The 18,778-nt window shown below is 45.2% G+C and overlaps 1 protein-coding gene across 1 annotated transcript in view; it reads left to right on the top strand.

Moving 5' to 3' along the window:
- The window catches only part of IQGAP1 (IQ motif containing GTPase activating protein 1), a 108,369-nt gene that overhangs the window by 43,261 nt on the left and 46,330 nt on the right, over positions 1-18,778 (top strand). Inside the window, exons 5-9 of the mRNA XM_080651850.1 lie at positions 4,346-4,422; positions 13,405-13,472; positions 14,616-14,729; positions 15,749-15,927; positions 17,286-17,370. Of these exons, the coding sequence (XP_080507976.1) occupies positions 4,346-4,422; positions 13,405-13,472; positions 14,616-14,729; positions 15,749-15,927; positions 17,286-17,370 (523 nt within the window). The remainder of the gene's footprint in view (positions 1-4,345; positions 4,423-13,404; positions 13,473-14,615; positions 14,730-15,748; positions 15,928-17,285; positions 17,371-18,778) is intronic.

Below are 18,778 nucleotides of genomic sequence, written 5' to 3'. Positions count from 1 at the left end.
TTATAAAATGCTTTTTTGTTGTTGTTTTTTGGTTAATCTTCTCTCGAGGACATTCCTCCATTGATTTTTAGGGAGAGTGGAAGAGAGAGGGAAAGACAGAAACACCGATGTGAGAGAAACACATTGATTGGCTGCCTCCTGCACGAGCCCTGACCAGGGCCCAGGCCTGGGAGGAGCCTGCAAGCTGGGTACGTGCCCTTGACCGGAATTGAACCCAAGAACCTTTGGTTGGCAGGCTGACGCTCTACCCACTGAGCCATGCTGGCCGGGCTAAAATGCTTTCTTCATGGTTGACTTTTAATGCCTTTTTTGTTGGCTCACAATAGTGCGTTGTCCTGGACCGCAAACATGGAAACTCAGGGGCTTTCAGGGCAGCAGGGTTTTCCTGCTCTCAGTTTTGAAGTGTCCACCCTTCATGGTTTAGGTCCAGAGGACTTCTGAGTCATGTAGACTAGACACTCAGCCTAAAAATGTATTGTTGGCCATGGTTAACATATGATACAAATCAACAGTTCATATTTAGTATTTATTGGGATGTCTTTCCTGATCTCTTTCAGGGGTCCTCAAACTTTTTATTTTTTTTTTATTTTTTATTTTTTTTAAAAAATATATTTTATTGATATTTTACAGAGAGGAAGGGAGAGGGATAGAGAGCTAGAAACATTGATGAGAGAGAAACATCGATCAGCTGCCTCCTGCACACCTCCCACTGGGGATGTGCCCGCAACCCAGGTACATGCCCTTGACCAGAATCGAACCCGGGACCCTTCAGTCCGCAGGCCGACGCTCTATCCACTGAGCCAAACCGGTTTCGGCGGTCCTCAAACTTTTTAAACAGGGGGCCAGTTCACTGTCCCTCAGACCGTTGGAGGGCCGGACTATAGTTTAAAAAAAAAACTATGAACAAATTCCTATGCGCACTGCGGGCCCGGGACGAGTCGGCTGCTAAGCAGGACAGGCAGCGGCACCCGGCGGGCCGGATAAATGTCCTCGGCGGGCCGATGTGGCCCGCGGGCCGTAGTTTGAGGACCCCTGCTTTATATGGTACACACAGGTTAATTATAGAAACTTTCTGTGATAATTTTTTGGTTCTTATCCTTTTTTTTTTTTTTTAATATATTTTATTGATTTTTTTACAGAGAGGAAGGAAGAGGGATAGAGAGTTAGAAACATCGATGAGAGAGAAACATCGATCAGCTGCCTCCTGCACACCTCCCACTGGGGATGTGCCCGCAACCAAGTTATGTGCCCTTGACCGGAATCGAACCTGGGACCTTTCAGTCCGCAGGCCGATGCTCTATCCACTGAGCCAAACCGGTTAGGGCGGTTCTTATCCTTTTTGACTGTTTATTATAATTGGTACTATTGGCCACCTCCTCCATGAAATATTTTTGTAATTTTGAGTCTGATTTTTTAAAATGGTTTTTAATCTGCCCAACTAGTCCTCTGTTTTCTTCAGCTATTCTGTCTTCCATATCTGACTAGTGGGCATTCTTAAGATGCAGTCCTTCTTTTAGCTACATTCTCTCATTCTCATGGTTTCAGTTATTATTATTATTATTTAAAAAATATTCTTGTATTGATTTCAGAGAAGAAGGGAGAGGTAGAGAGAGGAGAGAGAAACATCAATGATAAGAATCATTGATGGGCTGCCTCCTGCACGCCCCACGCTGGGGATCGAGCCCGAAACGCAGGCATCTGTCCTGACCAGGAATCGAACCGTGACCTCCTGGCTCATAGGTCGACGCTCAACCACTGAGCCACGCCGGCAGGGCGGTTTCATTCATTTTGAAGATTCTTTGCTGTAAGATGAACACAGTATCTTCAAGTGGACATTTCTCCTCAGATAGCTTTCTAGCACCTAAAATTTCTCACGTCTGAAGCTAAACCTTTTCCGGCACGTGAACATCCCCTCCTCTGTAATGAATGGAACCTTGTTACCATTTTCCCAGTTACCCAGGCTCCAAACCTTGGCGTTACCTTGGCCTCCTAAATGCAGATATCCCCCAGCTTCCCCCCTTTATTTGAAGTGCCTCTTTTATCTGCTGACACAGCCTGCCAGCGGCCTCCTTCGCTTCCATCTCCCCTCCATTCTCTGCATCCTGTGTCTTGTCTCCAGTCACATCTTCCCGGGGCTCTGAGGCTCTGTTTTTACTCCTTGGCTCCAAAGTGAGGACTTCTCTGTGGCCTGCGTATCAGGTTCAGACTTGCCTGACTCTCCAGGGCCTCATAATCTGATTCCAGCCTGCCTACCCACCCTTCTTTCCTGTTTCTGAAACGTATTCTCTTCCGTTTTCGGGGAGGTTGGCTCACCGTGACTGGGGTTTTCACCTTTCAGGGGAGGACATATCTCAGTCTTGGGAAGTGAGCATGTGGAGCTGGAAAAATTATCAAAAAGGATGATTCTGGCCCTAACCGGTTTGGCTCAGTGGATAGAGCATCGGCCTGTGGACTGAAGGGTCCCAGGTTCGATTCCAGTCAAGGGCATGTACCTTGGTTGCGGGCACATCCCCAGTGGGAGGTGTGCAAGAGGCAGCTGATCCATGTTTCTCTCCTATCGATGTTTCTAACTCTCTATTCCTCTCCCTTCCTCTCTGTAAAAAAATCAATAAAATATATTTTTAAAAAAAGGATGATTCTGATACATCCCATTTCTTGGGGTGGGGGGTGGGGCAGTTCTTTCCAGTGGAGAGGCATGATGATTGTGGGACGAGCATCAAAACAAAGAATTGGCCCTAGCCCATTTTGCTTAGTGGATAGAGCATCGGCCTGTGGACTGGAGGGTCCCGGGTTCGATTCTGGTCAAGGGCACATGCCTGGGTTGCGGGCTCCATCCCCGGCGGGGGACATCCAGGAGGCAGCTGATCAATGAATCTCTCTCATCATTGATGTTTCTATCTTTCCCTCTCCCTTCCTCTCTGAAATCAACAAAAATATGTTTAAAAAACAAAAAAAACAAAGAATTGAACACAATGTATTAAGCGCTGTAATAGATACCTAGTACTGTAGCCTCTCCCACTGCCTGTCAGAATTCTTCTAATCACCTTATACTTCCGTCTTTCACTTCTCCAATCCACTGTTATTCCTCCCTCCCCCCTCCCCCCCCCCCCCGCCCCTAAATTACAGGTTGAGTCTTGTGTGGTGCCTCGTTACCATGAGAATAGGTTTTGAACTTCCAGGCTATTCACTCGCTACAGCCATTCTGTTCCTATTCCACGCCATTCACAGAGGCAGCAAGTATAGAGCTCCTTCCATGACCTGGCCGCTGGGCTTGGCGTCGGAGATGCAGCAGCGAGCAGCCCAGACCGGGCCCCTGCCTTCCTGTGGCTTGTAGCTGGTGGAGGAGTCAAGCAGATGGTAGCACAAGTGATTGATGGATTGTGCTAAGTGCTACCGAGGAAAGCGACCCATCACCCACAGCCCCACACATGTACACCCTCTATTCTGGCTACTTATCTCAGTATCTTCCCACTTCCCCCAAGCAGTATGGCACAGTGTGATGTTTTATAGCGTTTTTCAGTGTCTAAATGTAGTGGTTTGCACAGACGGAAGCACTTAGTAAATGTTCTGTGGAATTCCTACTCAGTCTAGGCATGGCAGATAGTAACCAGGGAGATTACAATCCTTCAAAGCCAGTGTTTTATTTATTTATTTTAAATAATTATTTATTGTTGAAAGTATTACATATGCCACCTTCCCCGCTCCCCCCCACCCCCATCAGCCTCCTCCAGCCCACCCCAGGCCCTCACCTCCCCTTTGTCTGTGGCCATGGCCTATGCATATACGCATACAAGGTCTTTGGTTGATGACCTCCCAGCCACCCGCCCTCCCCCACCTTCTCTCTGAGATTCCACATTCTGTTCCATGCTTCCATGCTTCTGGATCCACTCTGTTCATCAGTTTATTTTACTGAGATTCCACATCTGAGTGAGATCATGTGATACTTGTCTTTCTCTGACTGACTTATTTTACTTAGCATGATGCTCTCCGGGTCCCTCCATGCTGCCTCAAATCAAAGCCAGTGTTTTAAACTGGACTAGAACTTGGGTTTGCTTTGCCCATGACTGAGTCTGTAGTGCATAAGTCACTTTCACATACCCAGGGACATTCAGTGGGTTGACCAAATAAGGCTTTTTCAAATAGTGTTTTTTTATTCTGTATTGTAGCATTTTATTCCTTGCATTACCTATAGTTAAATGTCTTTTCACCCTAATGAAGTTATTTGCTGAATGCCAGCAATGTTTGCTAATTGTCCGATGTTTTATTTGTGTTATTGATGATTGGTGGGTGATCAAAAGAAATCCAGTGGATGGATACTTACTCTACTGCTTTTATTTCTCCTCAGATTTTTTACCCAGAAACTACAGATATCTATGACCGAAAGAACATGCCGCGGTGTATCTATTGTATCCATGCACTCAGGTAATGGGACTTTCTTGGTAAAATAAGCAGTGCACAGAGAACAGATTAGTGGTTGCCAGGGGTGGGGGTTGAGGGATGGGTGAAATGAGTGAAGGTGGCCGGTCAATAGGTACAGACTTCCAGTTATAGAGTAATTGAGGCCTGCAGATGTAATGTGCAGTGTAGTGGCTATTCTATATAATAAAAGGCTAATTGTAAATGGACCGAATGGCGGAACAACCGGTCGCTATGACACGCACTGACCACCAGGGGGCAGACGCTCAACGCAGGAGCTGCCCCTTGGTGGTCAATGCACTCCCACAGGGGGAGTGCCGCTCAGCCAGAAGCCAGGCTCATGGCTGGCAAGTATAGCGGTGGTGGCAGGAGTCTCTCCTGCCTCCGCGGCAGCGCCAAGGAACAGCGAGCCAAGCAGTAAGGAGCAGCAAGCATGCGGGCAGTAAGGAACGAGGGGTCCCGGACTGTGAGAGGGCACAGGCTGGGCTGAGGGACCCCCCCGAGCGCACATATTTCGTGCACTGGGCCTCTAGTAGTTAATAATACCATGTTGTATATTTGAAAATTGCTAAGAAAGTAGATCTTAAAAGTTCTCATCACAAGTAAAAAAATTTATAACTATTTTTGGTGACAGATGTTAACTAACATTTCAATATTATATCTATGAAATGATTATGTTGTATACCTGAAACTAATAATGTAAGTCAGTCATCTCAATTTTAAAAAACAATTTAGGAATAACATCTGAATTGACTATGTAGTTTTTTGTCTATGGTGTAATGAAAAAGATTGTTCATTAGCTTCAAAATTTTTAAGTAGAATAGGATACTATTATTTTAACAAAATGGTGAGAAACAGCTGTGTTTTTCTAGGGGGCAGGGAGAAAGGATTATTTATTCCCATAATCTATAATAATAAAAGCGTAATATGCTAATTAGACCAGACGTCCTTCTGGACGACTTTCTGGATGAAGCTGGGGCTGCAAAGGAAGCCCGGGTCCAGGGTGCCTGCCGGCGGCTGGAGGGAATCCCGGGTCCCTGGAGCCAGAGGGAAGCCGGTGCCGGCAGCCGGGGGAAGGAAGGCCTATTCTTGCATGAATTTAGTGCATTGGGCCTCTAGTAGAAGATAATTCTGGTGTGAAAACAAAGTATAATCTTTCATTATTGATCTAGTGTTTCTGTGAACTATGCATTTCCCACAGGATGCAGTTCCTTTTTAATTAAAATCTCTTAAAAATTATAAAAAATATATACATTTGAAAACTTTTATTGTTTATCATTTTGTTTCATGCTGATAAGCTGAATTACAAAATAAACTATGTCTGATACTCTTTAGTAGTACAATCAAATTTTGTCAACATCCTAATATATATAAAAACCCTGGGTCCGTAACGACCAGTAACAACCAAAGGCTCGACCAGACACCAGACTAGGGAGCTGAGGGAGCTGGAGCTGTGGGCCCCTGACCACCTGCAGTGGCTGCTGGGAGGAGGGAGCTGTGGGCCCAAATGACCAAAGGACCAGTCCGGCACACACGGGCGGGGCTGTGGTGGCTGAGGAGCCTTGTGGTGAGGTGGAGGAGAGTCGCGGGGCGGTGAGGCAGAGGAGTGGGGCGGGGTGGGGCGGGGGCGGCGGAGGCGAGGCAGAGGAGCGAGGTGGGGGCTGTTAGCGTGGAGCTTCGAGGGGCTGCTGAGGAGGAGGAGTGTCGCAGGGCAGGGCGGCGAGCGTGAAGGTGATGGAACATGAGAGTTCTTGCTTGGGCTGCTTATTTTGTGTAGCATGCTGTATGTGTGCTTCATGTTAGTTATATTTACATGAGTGTATGTATAATATTGTATAATAAGAAGCCTGTTGCCTTCATTGAGATCAAACATGTGCCAGATGTTGATTATCACCAGAACCCACAAAAGTGTGAAACCCACAAAAGAAGGACTATCCCTCAGGACTAGGGAATCTCTTCTGTGAACCAAGGCATTACCCTCCTTTCTAGAAGGTTCCTTCTGCAGGCTCTTTCCTCCTGGTCCATCTGCCACCAGAGCTATCTATACTAATAAAAGGGTAATATGTTAATTAGACCAGATAGACCAGATATCTTCCAGATGTCCTTCTGGACGTCCTTCCGGACAAAGCCATGGTGGTGGGGGCCAAGGCAGAGGCGGTTAGGGGTGATCAGGCAGGCAGGCAGAGTGGTTATGGGTGATCAGGCCTGCAGGGGAGAGCAGTTAGGGGCAATCGGGCCAGCAGGGGAGAGCAGTTAGGGGTGATCAGGCCAGCAGGGGAGAGCAGTTAGGGGCCTCAAGTCAGCAGGTAGAGGCGGTTAGGGGCGATCAGGCTGGCAGGGGAGAGCGGTTAGGGGTGATCAGGCCGGCAGGCAGAGGTGGTTAGGGGTGATCAGGTCAGCAGGCAGAGGCAGATAGGAGTGATCAGGCCAGCAGGGGAGAGCAGTTGGGGCATCAAGCAGGCAAGCAGAAGCAGTTAGGGCAATCAGGCCAGCAGGGTAGAGTGGTTAGGGGCATCAGGCTGGCAGGCAGAGGTGGTTAGGGGTGATCAGGCCGGCAGGCAGGTGAGCGGTTAGGAGCCAGCAGTCCCAGATTGTGACAGGGATGTCCAGGGGTCCCGGATTGGAGAGGAGGGTGCAGGCCAGGCTGAGGGACCTCCCCCCCTGCACAAATTTCGTGCACTGGGCCTCTAGTCTTTCCAGATCAGCCCTGCTTATATCAGACCCTCCATAAAATATTGGATGCTCCCTTCCAGTCTCCCCCACAGCCATTCCCTCCTCTGCAGCTGTGTGCTAGTCTTCCTACCACACTTGCTATGCTGGTTCCTTTGCCAGACTGCCCCTTCTCCCCTGTAACACCTCAGATACATATTCTGATACATTTTTTTAACTTGTTATCTTTCAGGCAGAATTAGCTACTTCCCTGCTTTGTGCTCCTCTAGCATTACTTTGTAGAAACCTCTTCCTTCCAGTATAGTGCTTGTTACATTGTGCGCTGGTTATTTGTTCTTAGATGTCACTTGTTTTTTGTGGACTCCTTTAGGGCAAGAACTATTTCCTTTATTCTTCCCTTTTCTCTGTGTCTGTAGCACTTAGATGCCTTGCATACTGTCCAAATCATACATGATAACAAATTTTCCTGCCCCTCCTTCAGCACAGGGGGATACTTTCTGCCCTATAAATAAATGTACAAGGGAAGTGGTACTTTCCCTTTATCAGATGACTGTATGTTTGTCTTGGCTGAGCCAGTCAAGTCTTCGCTCCATTCCCACTGTTCTGTGAAATTTTGTGATTTCTCCAGCTCATGCCTTCGACTAAACTCCTGTAGTTTGTTTCTTGGTTTTATTAGTTTCGTGGGTTTTTTTTTCAGTTATATGTTATTTCTTCCATAATTTTAATCTTTTCTCCCTGTTACATTATTAGCATCTTAGGGACAGAGGTCATGCCTTACATCCCCCCCACCCCCTCCAGGGCACACAGCATAATGTTGAACAAACAATGGTAACATGAGAATTCTTTGAAATGTTTAGGAATGGGTGATATCTAGGGGAATTTTCATATTGTAGCAATTTGAAATGTATGTGTCTGAGTCAAAACCAGATGCATTCTTTGGATTAAATTCGTGTTACAAGAGGTTTGTCTGTCGATAACCTCGAGAAGGCTGTGCCTCCAAAGGGGACCTGAACTTGGCAGGCACAGAGGCCGAGCTGGCGAATTCCTCTCTGCCAGCTCTGTAGCCACTGGTCCCTGCAGTGTGACCTGGGTCCCAGGTCCTCAGATTCTCTGAAATAGAGATGAAGAGTTAACTGTGCCTTTCTAATGACGGAGTCCCGAGTCCGAATGAGAAAGGGAGGAAGTCTGCTATTGTTCGCCATTTCTCTTCAGTATGCAGTCCGTGCTGAGAAAGTATAAACAGGGCAGTGTTCTGCTTGGCGGTTTCTGATTTCTTTCCTCCCTTAAGAGTGGTTTTCCTGGAGGGTGGGTTGCAACACTTGATAATATGTAGGAAGTGTGTGTACCTGCTTGGAGCCTCTTTCCCATAAATCACAGCCTTGTTCAACGCAGGCTGGACAAGGCACCGCTCCTTTGGGTCAACAGTAACAGAGAAGCATCATCTCCCTGTTTCTCCCTCCTCTGCCTCTAAGTCATGACTGGCATTATTCCAGCAATAGTCACTGTATTTAGTCACCTGAAAAAATTTCTCTTGTAGATTGATTACATTCTACTCTCAGATAAGACCCCCATTCTCCATCATTCCAAATACATTTGTATTTGTTATCTTTCTAAAAACTGATTTTGGGATCATATAGACACACAGATCTTTATCTTAAATAAAAAAAACAAAACAAAACCTAAAAGCCCTGAGAACTAAGTTTAACTTCGGTTCAACCTCATTTGTTGGCAAAATCTGATCAGAATTCGTTGAGGTTATTTAGAATTCATGTACTTGGTATGATTATATGGATGTTTCTCTGCAGAAAAGTAATGTATTTGTTTAGGGGGGCTGCCTCAAAGCTTGCTGGGGTTGTTTTATAATCCTGTGTACACTGTAAAACCTTTCTACTATCTGAGAAGTCCTAAATTCCTATCTGGCCCAAAGATTTTAGATACGGGATCGTGGGCCTGTACTAGATTCTGCTTCCTAATCAGCTGCTGTGTTTGTGTTTCAGAGCCTTGATTAATCTTTTTAAAAAAACATTTTTATTAATTTTAGAAAGAAAGGGAGAGGGAGAGAGAGATAGGAACACCAATGATGAGAGAGAATCATTGATTGGTTGCCTCCTGCTCGCTCCTTACTAGGGATCAAGCCTGCAATCTGGGCATGTGTCCTTGACCGGAATTGAACCCGGGATGCTCTACCCACTGAGTCAAACCAGCTAGGGCTATTAATCATCTTTGAGATTAGCATAGTGACTTCAAAGTTACTCTGCTGTCAGGAGAGAGAACTGGAATCCAGATAGACTAACACAGCTTCTTTCTCCCCATTGCTAGAACATACCGCTTAAATAGGAAAAGAGAAAAGAAGAGGAAACCTGAGCTCCATTACAGGCTGATGGGCTTGGGTACCTAACAGCTGATTTGTAAAGTGGGCACGGGAGAGGGGGAACAAGCCTGGGAAGTGAGGTTGACCGTTAGCATTTGTGAGGTTCCAGCTTTGAGGTTTAGTACTTTGGATTTTGGGCAAGAAGATCTAGGTGGCCATTACAATTGATCCATAGCTTCAGCATCTCCTTAAAACATTTCTGTACTCAAAACGAGATGACGGAAAGATGGTGCCCGGGTCTTCCCTTCTCTACTGTTACAAGCTGGCGATGTTGTTGTAACACCTTTAATTTACTGCTGAGGACGTTGAAAGCTAACACGCTTCTTAAGGCTAACATTCACTTTCCTGTTTTAAAGTAGGAATAAGAGGAAGAAGTTCCTGAAGAAAAATAATTCAGAATTTAGGTGGAACATATTATGTGGGTAAAATATAGAAAGGAACATTTTATATGTACAGAAGTTAGTAGCTTTTCTGGTTTGGAAAATTTATTTAATAGATTTAAAATCTTCTGAGAGAGGAACCTTATACAGTTCCATCTTGAGCATTTTACTCTGAAGAAAAGCACTTAATCATAACATGATTTATATTTGTACTTATCTGAGAAAATTATGTGGATGCATAAGTTGGAATGTGTGTTCAGAACATTTGTGGGGTTTTTTGTTTTTGTTTTAGATTATACATTTTTTAATACAATTTAAGTTCGGATCAGTTCTGTGAATGTCATATGTGTTACACATATTTGTGTTTAGATAATACTGAGGCTTATAGATTATTTGCACACCACTTTATTGAGTTTCTGTGGTTTGTTTCTTAGATACTTTTTAAAAAGTATGTATTTTTATTGACTTCAGAGAGGAAGGTAGAGAGAGAGATAGAAACATCCTATATAATAAAACCCTAATATGCAAAATGACCAAAAGGCAGAACGACTGATGGAAAGTCTGGTCACTATGACGCGCACTGACCACCAGGGAGAAGACGCTCAATGCAGGAGCTGCCCCAAGTCAGTGGGGGGGCGGGGCAGCTCCTTCATTGAGCATCTGCCCCCTGAGAGGAGGTGGCGGGGGGCGGGGCCAGGCTGCCAGCCAATGTGGGTGCCAGCAGGGGGGCCCCTGGATTGCCCCGCCTGCCAGTTGCCCCACAGATGGCCCTGATCATGGCCAGGCCTGGGGACCCTACCCTGTATATTGGGAACAGTCTCTTAGATTTAAAAATTAAAACCTGGCAAGGCTGCTCTAACACTGAATAAACAGGATGATGCAGCGATGACACGCATGGACTCTGGCTTGCACATTTTGTGGTCAGCCCTGATTCTGACACTTATAACTGTGTGACAAAGTCAATTACTTCACTTCTCTCTGCTTCAGTTTTTCCACTCATAAGATGGGGAAAATGGTACTGCTGCCTCAGAAGGATCATGTTATGTACTACTTTTTATAATCAGGGCAAAAAAGTGTAGCTGCCCATACAACAGCAAGATGCCTTTCACCCGTATGAAAAGTGTCCTGGATTGCGAGGGGGATGTCCGACTGCTGGTTTAGGCCTGACATCCCCGAGGGTCCCGGATTGCGAGAGGACGCAGGCTGGGCTGAGGGACCCCGCCCCCCCTGCACTAATTTTGTGCACAGGCCTCTAGTCAATAATGAAAGAGAATCCTTGATCAGCTGCCTCTCGCACACCCCCTGCTGGGGATCCAGCCCACAACCTGGTGTGTGACCTCCGGGTTCAACCACTGAGCCGCTCTGGCTGGGCTTTTAGATACTTTCTATATCCTCCCTTATTGCTGGATTGTCAGTGTCTTGTTCATGTCCATCCCTATAAACTGTCCTTCTGATGTCTCCTCATTTATTGAATCTAGTTAACTTAACTCAGGCTTATAGGCATTTATTTATTCATCCAACCCCTCTGAAATATTGATTGATATTTATTAATATATTAGAGGCCTGGTGCATGGATTTGTGCAGCGGTGGGGTCCCTCAGCCTGGCCTGTGCCCTCTTGCAATCCGGGACCCCTCATGGGATGTTGGACTGCCAGTTTTGGCCCAATCCCCACAGGCCAGGCCGAGGAACCCCACCAGTGCACAAATCCGGGGCTCTAGTATGCATATAAGATCTTTGGTTAATCTCTTCCTCCCCTCCCCCCTCCTCCTTCCCTCTGAGATTCATCAGTCTGTTCCATGTTTCCATGCCTGTGCGTTGAGCGTCTGCCCCCTGGTGGTCAGTGTGTGTCATAGCTACCGGTCGAGTGGTTGGCTGGCTGCTTAGGCTTTTGTATGTATAGATGCAAGGCTCTGAGTAGACATTGGTAAGCAAGGCTTTTATTTATTGTCCCTGCCTTCGTGAAGCTGGGGGTCTAGTAGATTTAATTTAAAGAGGAAAGTATATGTAATATGTACTCTATTTAAAACTTTTAAATTACCTGACACTTTTTCATTGATAATAAGAATTCAGTTTAAATATTTTTTTTAATCTGAATCATTTTCATGAGACTTTTCTAAAATGTCTTGTTACTTCAAACATTGATCACAGGTAGGTAACCCAAAGTAAAGATTTGTCACTTACATTAATTATGTTAACATTTATATTAACACTAGAGGCCCGATGCACGAAGATTTGTGCAAGAATAGGCCTTCCTGCCCTAACCGGTTTGGCTCAGCGGATAGAGCGTCGGCCTGTGGACTGAGGGGTCCCGGGTTCGATTCCGGTCAAGGGCATGTACCTTGGTTGCGGGCACATCCCCAGTGGGGAGTGTGCAGGAGGCAGCTGATCGATGTTTCTCTCTCATCGATGTTTCTAACTCTCTATCCCTCTTCCTTCCTCTCTGTAAAAAATCAATAAAATATATTTAAAAAAAAAAAAAAAAAAAAAGAATAGGCCTTCCTTCCCCTGGCTGCCGGCACGGCCTTCACTCGGCTCAGAGCCGCCTTCCCGCTTTCGCTCTAGCCCGGAGCCGCCTTCCGCCTCTCTCCTTGTCACGTCAATTTGTACATTCCCTCCTTATTGGCTGTGGGCGTCGCCATCTTTGTCGCAGAGTTGTGGTCACTTTGCGTATTCTGTCTTTATTAGATAGGATTTAATCACATGCTGGGTTCCTACTGGAACTTGGATTCGAACTTGTGTCTACTGATTCCCAGCCCAATGCCTTTTGCATTACATTATGTGAATTTTTAGGACAATGTTATTATGTAAAACTAAAAAAAAGGCTCTGAGGTAATGTATGGTAACTGTAATGGGGAATATTGTGGTGTCCTGGGAATCTCTGTTTAGAATAGTTCGGTTCTTTTTTTCTTTTTCTTTTTTTTTAATATATACACTGAGTGGCCAGATTATTATGATCTCTGAACACATAATAATCTGGTCACTCAGTGTATGTCCTATATAATAAAAGGCTAATATGCAAATTGTCCCCTTGACCAGGAGTTCGACCAGCAGGCAGGCCGGCCAACCGCCCATGTCCCCTCCCCATGGCCAGGCTGGCTGGACCCCATCCATGCACGAATTCATGCACCGGGCCTCTAATATATATATATATATATATATACATGCGCGCGCACACACACACACACACACACACACAAACATACACACTAAGTGGCCAGATTATTATGTGTTCAGAGATCATAATAATCTGGCCACTCAGTGTATATTTTATTGATTTCAGAGAGGACGGGAGAGGGAAAGAGATATAGAAACATCAATGATGAGAGAGAATCATTGATCAGCTGCCTCCTGCACACCCTCTATTAGGGATCGAGCTCACAACCCAGGAACGTGCCCTTGACCAGATTCGAATCTGGGACCCATCAGTCTGCAGGCCGACGCTCTATCCACTGAGCCAAACTGGCCAGGGCAGAATGTTTCTGTTGTTTATGCAAATTTTCCCCCTTAGGAGCAGCAGTGGCAGGTATGGCTGGAGGCCTAACTCTTTGCATATTTGTGTTTTCTAGTTTGTACCTGTTCAAACTAGGCCTGGCTCCTCAGATTCAGGACCTGTATGGAAAGGTTGACTTCACGGGTAAGGAGTTGCAAACCCAGCAGGAAATACTCGATTTATGTGGAAATAGCCTGGAGAGTCAACAAAACCAATCTTCATGACGCGGGGCTTTAAAAATACTCTGCAGCAGAGATGAAAGCAGTATAAACAGCGTTCTCCTCGGGGTGGTGAAAAGAACACTAAAATTGGGATTTCAGGTTCTTTCCTCTCAGTTATGACCTGGGTATGATTAGTGAGTCTCGGTTTTCTTATATCTAAGTTGGGGATAATATTAGCACATATATATATATATATATATATATATATATATATATATATATATATATATATATATATGAAGTATTAATGCATAACTTTAAGTGAAAAAAGCCACTCCTCCAACCCTTTCCTTCCAACAGGCACCTCCTGGGGGCAGAGCTAGGGTGGGGGAGTGAGATGAAGCAAGGATGACACTTCTGCAATTTGTACTTATTTGGGTAATTTTAGTTTATTTAGCTTACTCTGAGTATCTGCTGTAGTCAGATGCTTGAAGGGATGGGGGCTCGGGGAGAAAGAGATCAGTGGTGATATTGGTTAGCGGTGGGCTAGAGTGAAATCTTTCAAACTGGGGATTCTTTTCTAGGCCTGGGAATACAAAAAATGGCAACAAAACCTCCATCTGCTATTTTTCCTCCCAGGGAAGTCGTTCACCAGACCTGGGGCAAGGCCCTGACCTTCCGTGTTGTTTTCCTTATCAGTGGGCTTCCTGCCGTAGAAACGAAATGGTTTAAAAGTCGCTAGTGATTTTGATTGTAAAAATGGCGATACCGACCGGCTTGGAACGAATTCACTTCTAGTGGCGCTTCCTTTGATGCCGCTCCACTCATAGCTTCGTTGTGGGAAATACCATAAGTAGCAGTTTGGAAAGCTGTTTTCGGCAAGGCCATTTTCATGCTGTAGTTAATGTGTTATGCTCTCAATAATAGTAATAATAGTTTACTCCTACTGAGCGCATGTTCTGTAGCAGGGGCTGTGTTAAATGCCCTCTGCATGCTGTCTCATTAATCCTTTTAACAGGGGTAGAGTCCATCTTACCCAGTTTTTGTAGTTGAAGAATCTCTTTTCTTCCCTGAGTTTTGGAAAGGCGCTTAACTTGTCTGCCCGGGTCTCACTTCTCTCCTGTAGAAGAAGAAATCAACAACATGAAGATTGAGCTGGAGAAGTACGGGATCCAGATGCCTGCCTTCAGCAAGATCGGGGGCATCCTGGCCAATGAACTCTCCGTGGATGAAGCTGCATGTAAGAGAGAAATGGGGTTCAAATGGGATTGTTGCCACCACTTTCGGTGATGGATACTATAATGATGATCTTGGACATTAGGAGTTTTGCTAGCAAGCTTAGGTCAGTAAATCTAGGTGGTTGTTTTTTTGTTATTTTTTAAAATATGTATTTATTGATTTGAGAGAGGAATGGAGAGGAGAGGGAGATAGAAACATCAATGACAAGAGAGAACCATTGATCAGCTGCCTCCTGCATGTCCCATACTGGGGATCGAGCCTGCAACCAGGCATGTGCCCTTGACTAGAATCAAACCTGAGACCCTTCAGTCCGCAGGCCAACACTCTGTCCACTGAGCCAAACTGGCTCGGGCAAATCTAGTTTTAAACACTTCTATAGTCTTTTATGCTATTGCTTGGAAATAAGTGATTGATTTTGATTATAATACAAACACTTAGACAGCGAGGTCCACATTTCAGTGCCTCTTTGAGGTGCTTTTTTTTTTTTTTTAAATATATCTTTATTGATTTCAGAGAGGAAGGGAGAGGGAAAGAGAGATAGAAACATCAGTGATGAGAGAGAATCATTGATTGGCTGCCTCCTGCACGTCCCCCAGTGGGGATCAAACCTGCAACCCAGGCATGTGCCCTTGACTGGACTCGAACCTGGGACCCATCAGTCCGCAGGCTGATGCTCTATTCACTGAGCCAAACCAGCCAGGGCGAGGTGCTTACATTTTTATAGGATTTACATGGTGAATGGTGAGCATTTCCCTAACACATGCTCCTGGCCAGGCTCCCTTGTGGCTATTTCCCTGTGAGTTTCCAAATTCCGCTCCCCGAATGTGGCTCAGAACTGTGGCTTTGTGCACCCTAAGGAAGGGACCGGACTTACAGGACCCGGGGAGCCATTCCTCCAACCCCAGGTGTTACTGCTCTATGAAAACAAGCCCCCTCTGTAATGTGTTGCCGGGTGGTTTTGTATGTGTAACGTATATCCTTTATATCAGTCGGTGTTCTGTGTTTTTAATTTATTTTTAGTACATGCTGCCGTTATCGCTATTAACGAAGCTGTGGACCGTAGAATTCCAGCTGACACATTTACAGCTTTGAAAAACCCCAACGCCATGCTTGTCAATCTTGAAGAGTCCTTGGCTTCCACCTACCAGGATGTCCTCTACCAGGCCAAGCACGACAAAATGACCAATGCCAGAAACAGGGTAAAAATGGAACATCTCTTCTTTCTAACTGGTTTATGTTCTTTTCTCGTTTGATTTTAAAAATCAGTTTTATTGAGGTATAATGTACAGGAGAGTGGAATTCACTCATTTTAAGTGTACGGTTTGATGAGTGTTGACAAATATATGTGGGGAACCATCATCCAAAACTTCCCAGGCCCCCATAGTAAAAGACTGTCCCCCACACCTCACCCCTGACCCCAGTCACCTACCAATCTGTTTTTATCACTATAGATTTTCCCCCGGGAAATTCATATAAATGAAATGGGTTTACACAGGATGTAGTCTTTTGGCCTCCGATTCCACTTTGACTTCTACTTTCTTCTTGAATTTTGTGCAAACCAATGAGCGTGTCTGAGAGCTGTTCCCTGGATGGGCCCGTTCTGCTCAGTCTGAGGCAGGGCCGTGTGCTCACGAGGGGGCAGGACAGGTTCACCGGAGCTTCCTTCTCTCGCCTGCCCGGCGCTGGGAGAACCTAGGGCTAGTCCTTAAGTGGACGTGCTTTTTATGCTTTAGTTGTAGTCCTGTAGCAATCCACTTCGTTCTCTACTATGGAATTTATTCTATTTTTTTTAAATCCTCTCCCAGGGATATTTTTTCTATTGATTTTTATTTATTTACTAGAGGCCCAATGCATGAAATTCGTGCAAGGAGCTCAGCCCTCACAGCTGCAGCGGCTTGCCTCGGCCCTCGCAGCCCTGGCTTCATCCAGAAGGTCATCCGACAGGATGTCAGGAAGGTCGTTCGGCTGTCTGGTCTAATTAGCATATTACACTTTTATTATTATAGATTGATTTATTATTTTTTAAAATATATTTTTATTGATTTCAGAGAGGAAATGAAAGGGAAAGAGAGAGAGAAATATCAGTGATGAGAGAGAATCATTGATTGGGGGATCGAGCTCACAACCCGGGCATGTGCCTTTGACCAGGAATCGAGCCTGGGACCCTCAGTCCATAGGCGGAACCACCAAACCAGACTAGCTAGGGCTCCATTGATTTTAGGGAGAGTGGAAGAGAGAGGGAGAGACAGAGTAAAACATGGATGTGAAAGAAACACATTGATTGGTTGCCTTCTGCATGTGCCCCAACCAGTGCCTGGGCCGGGGAGGAGCCTGCAGCTGAGGTACGTGCCCTTGGTCAAATTTGAACCCAGGACCCTTCGGTTTGCAGGCTGACGCTCTATCCACTGAGCCAAACCGGCTAGGGCTTTACTACGGATTTTAAGGCACCTCCTTTTCTTGCTCTTGGTTCTGTTCCGGTGGGGGAGGAGCTCAGTGTCTCTCCGTGGTCTCCTTAGAGAGCTGAGCTAATCTAATTACACTTTTAACTCGTTTTCAGACGGAAAACTCGGAGAGAGAGCGGGACGTTTACGAGGAGCTGCTCACTCAAGCTGAAATTCAAGGCAACGTAAACAAAGTCAACAGTAAGTGTGACCCTGAGCCAGGCAGCTGAGGGGATAGCACAGGAATGTGAGTGTTGATCTGTTCTGGACGAGGACTTAGTTTATTTACTGTAGGCATTCGTGGGCTTGTCTAGGAACTGCTGCTGATGACTGTGTTTTGTATGCGTGTCTTCTGTTAGCTGCCGCTGTCCTCAGGGGGTCCTCACCCCACCCGCTCTCATTGCTGGAGCTTCTAGACCAGTGGTCCCCACATGCCCCACAGGGAGGCAATTCGATGTTTAGGAGGACAATTCGAGAATGAGTTATTAACTGTGAATTTTTTGCACTTCTTATGGTTCTAGGGGCCTCATATATAGTATATAAATATATATTGTGACATAGTTATGCATTTCAGTTCTGTTATATGTTTGAAACTTTATTTGCTATTTTTTCATATCACTTCATATTATTATTTTTAAACAATTTCTTAGTGATTTCTTCCTCAGTCCTTCCACTGCCCTTTCTTTCTTTTATTTCTCTCTCATGGATGCCATGTTCTTGGGAAGCTTGTTTAGACCAAGTTCATGGCCTTTGAGGCTTCCTCCACGTGAATAAGCGCTCACTTTTTGAATAATGAGAATGATAGGTCACAGGGGGCATCAGGATGTTAGAGATGCTTAGGGGGGGCGTGGCCACAAAAGGGTGGGAACCCCGGATCTAGCCTGATCATTTTGGCTTGTTTCACTCTTTCACCCTGTGTTATACATGTGAAACCCCTGAAGAGCAGTTTTATTCTTTTCATTTTTAAAGTAATAGCTTTGTTTTTCTTTTAAAGACTAGTACAACTTATCTAGAGGTAAACAATAAACAAAAAACCAGACCCCTATCACCTAGAAATAACCACTATTGATTTTTTATGCACATCCCTTTCAAAACATATATTTAAACACAAATGAGATTGTACTATTGATATTTGCATATGTGTTTCACACTTTTGAGAAATTTAATTTCTTTCTTTCTTTTTTGAGAAAATTAATTTCTTGAAAGTGTTGTTTTCCTTTTGTCTCTCTTCCGCTCAAGAGCCTGCATCGGTTCCTAATGACTTGCCAGACCAAATGCAGACCTTAGTGTACAACTCCATAGAGACCCGTTTACCCCGTCGTCTCCGATGTTTATTCTGTTCATTTCATGACTCATTAAGAATCTGGCTCTTGCCCTGACCTGTTTGGCTCAGTGGATAGAGCGTCGGCCTGCGGACTGAAGGGTCCCGGGTTCGATTCCAGTCAAGAGCATGTACCTTGGTTGCGGGCACATCCCCGGTGGTGGGTGTGCAGGAGGCAGCTGAACGATGTTTCTCTCTCATCGATGTTTCTAGCTCTCTATCCCTCTCTCTTCCTCTCTGTAAAAAATCAATAAAACATATTTTAAAAAAAAAAATCTGGCTCTGGAG

Source organism: Plecotus auritus (assembly GCF_963455305.1).
Source record: "Plecotus auritus genome assembly, chromosome: 15".
NCBI classification, from domain to species: domain Eukaryota; kingdom Metazoa; phylum Chordata; class Mammalia; order Chiroptera; family Vespertilionidae; genus Plecotus; species Plecotus auritus.
This window is presented reverse-complemented; position numbering and strand designations above follow the sequence as displayed.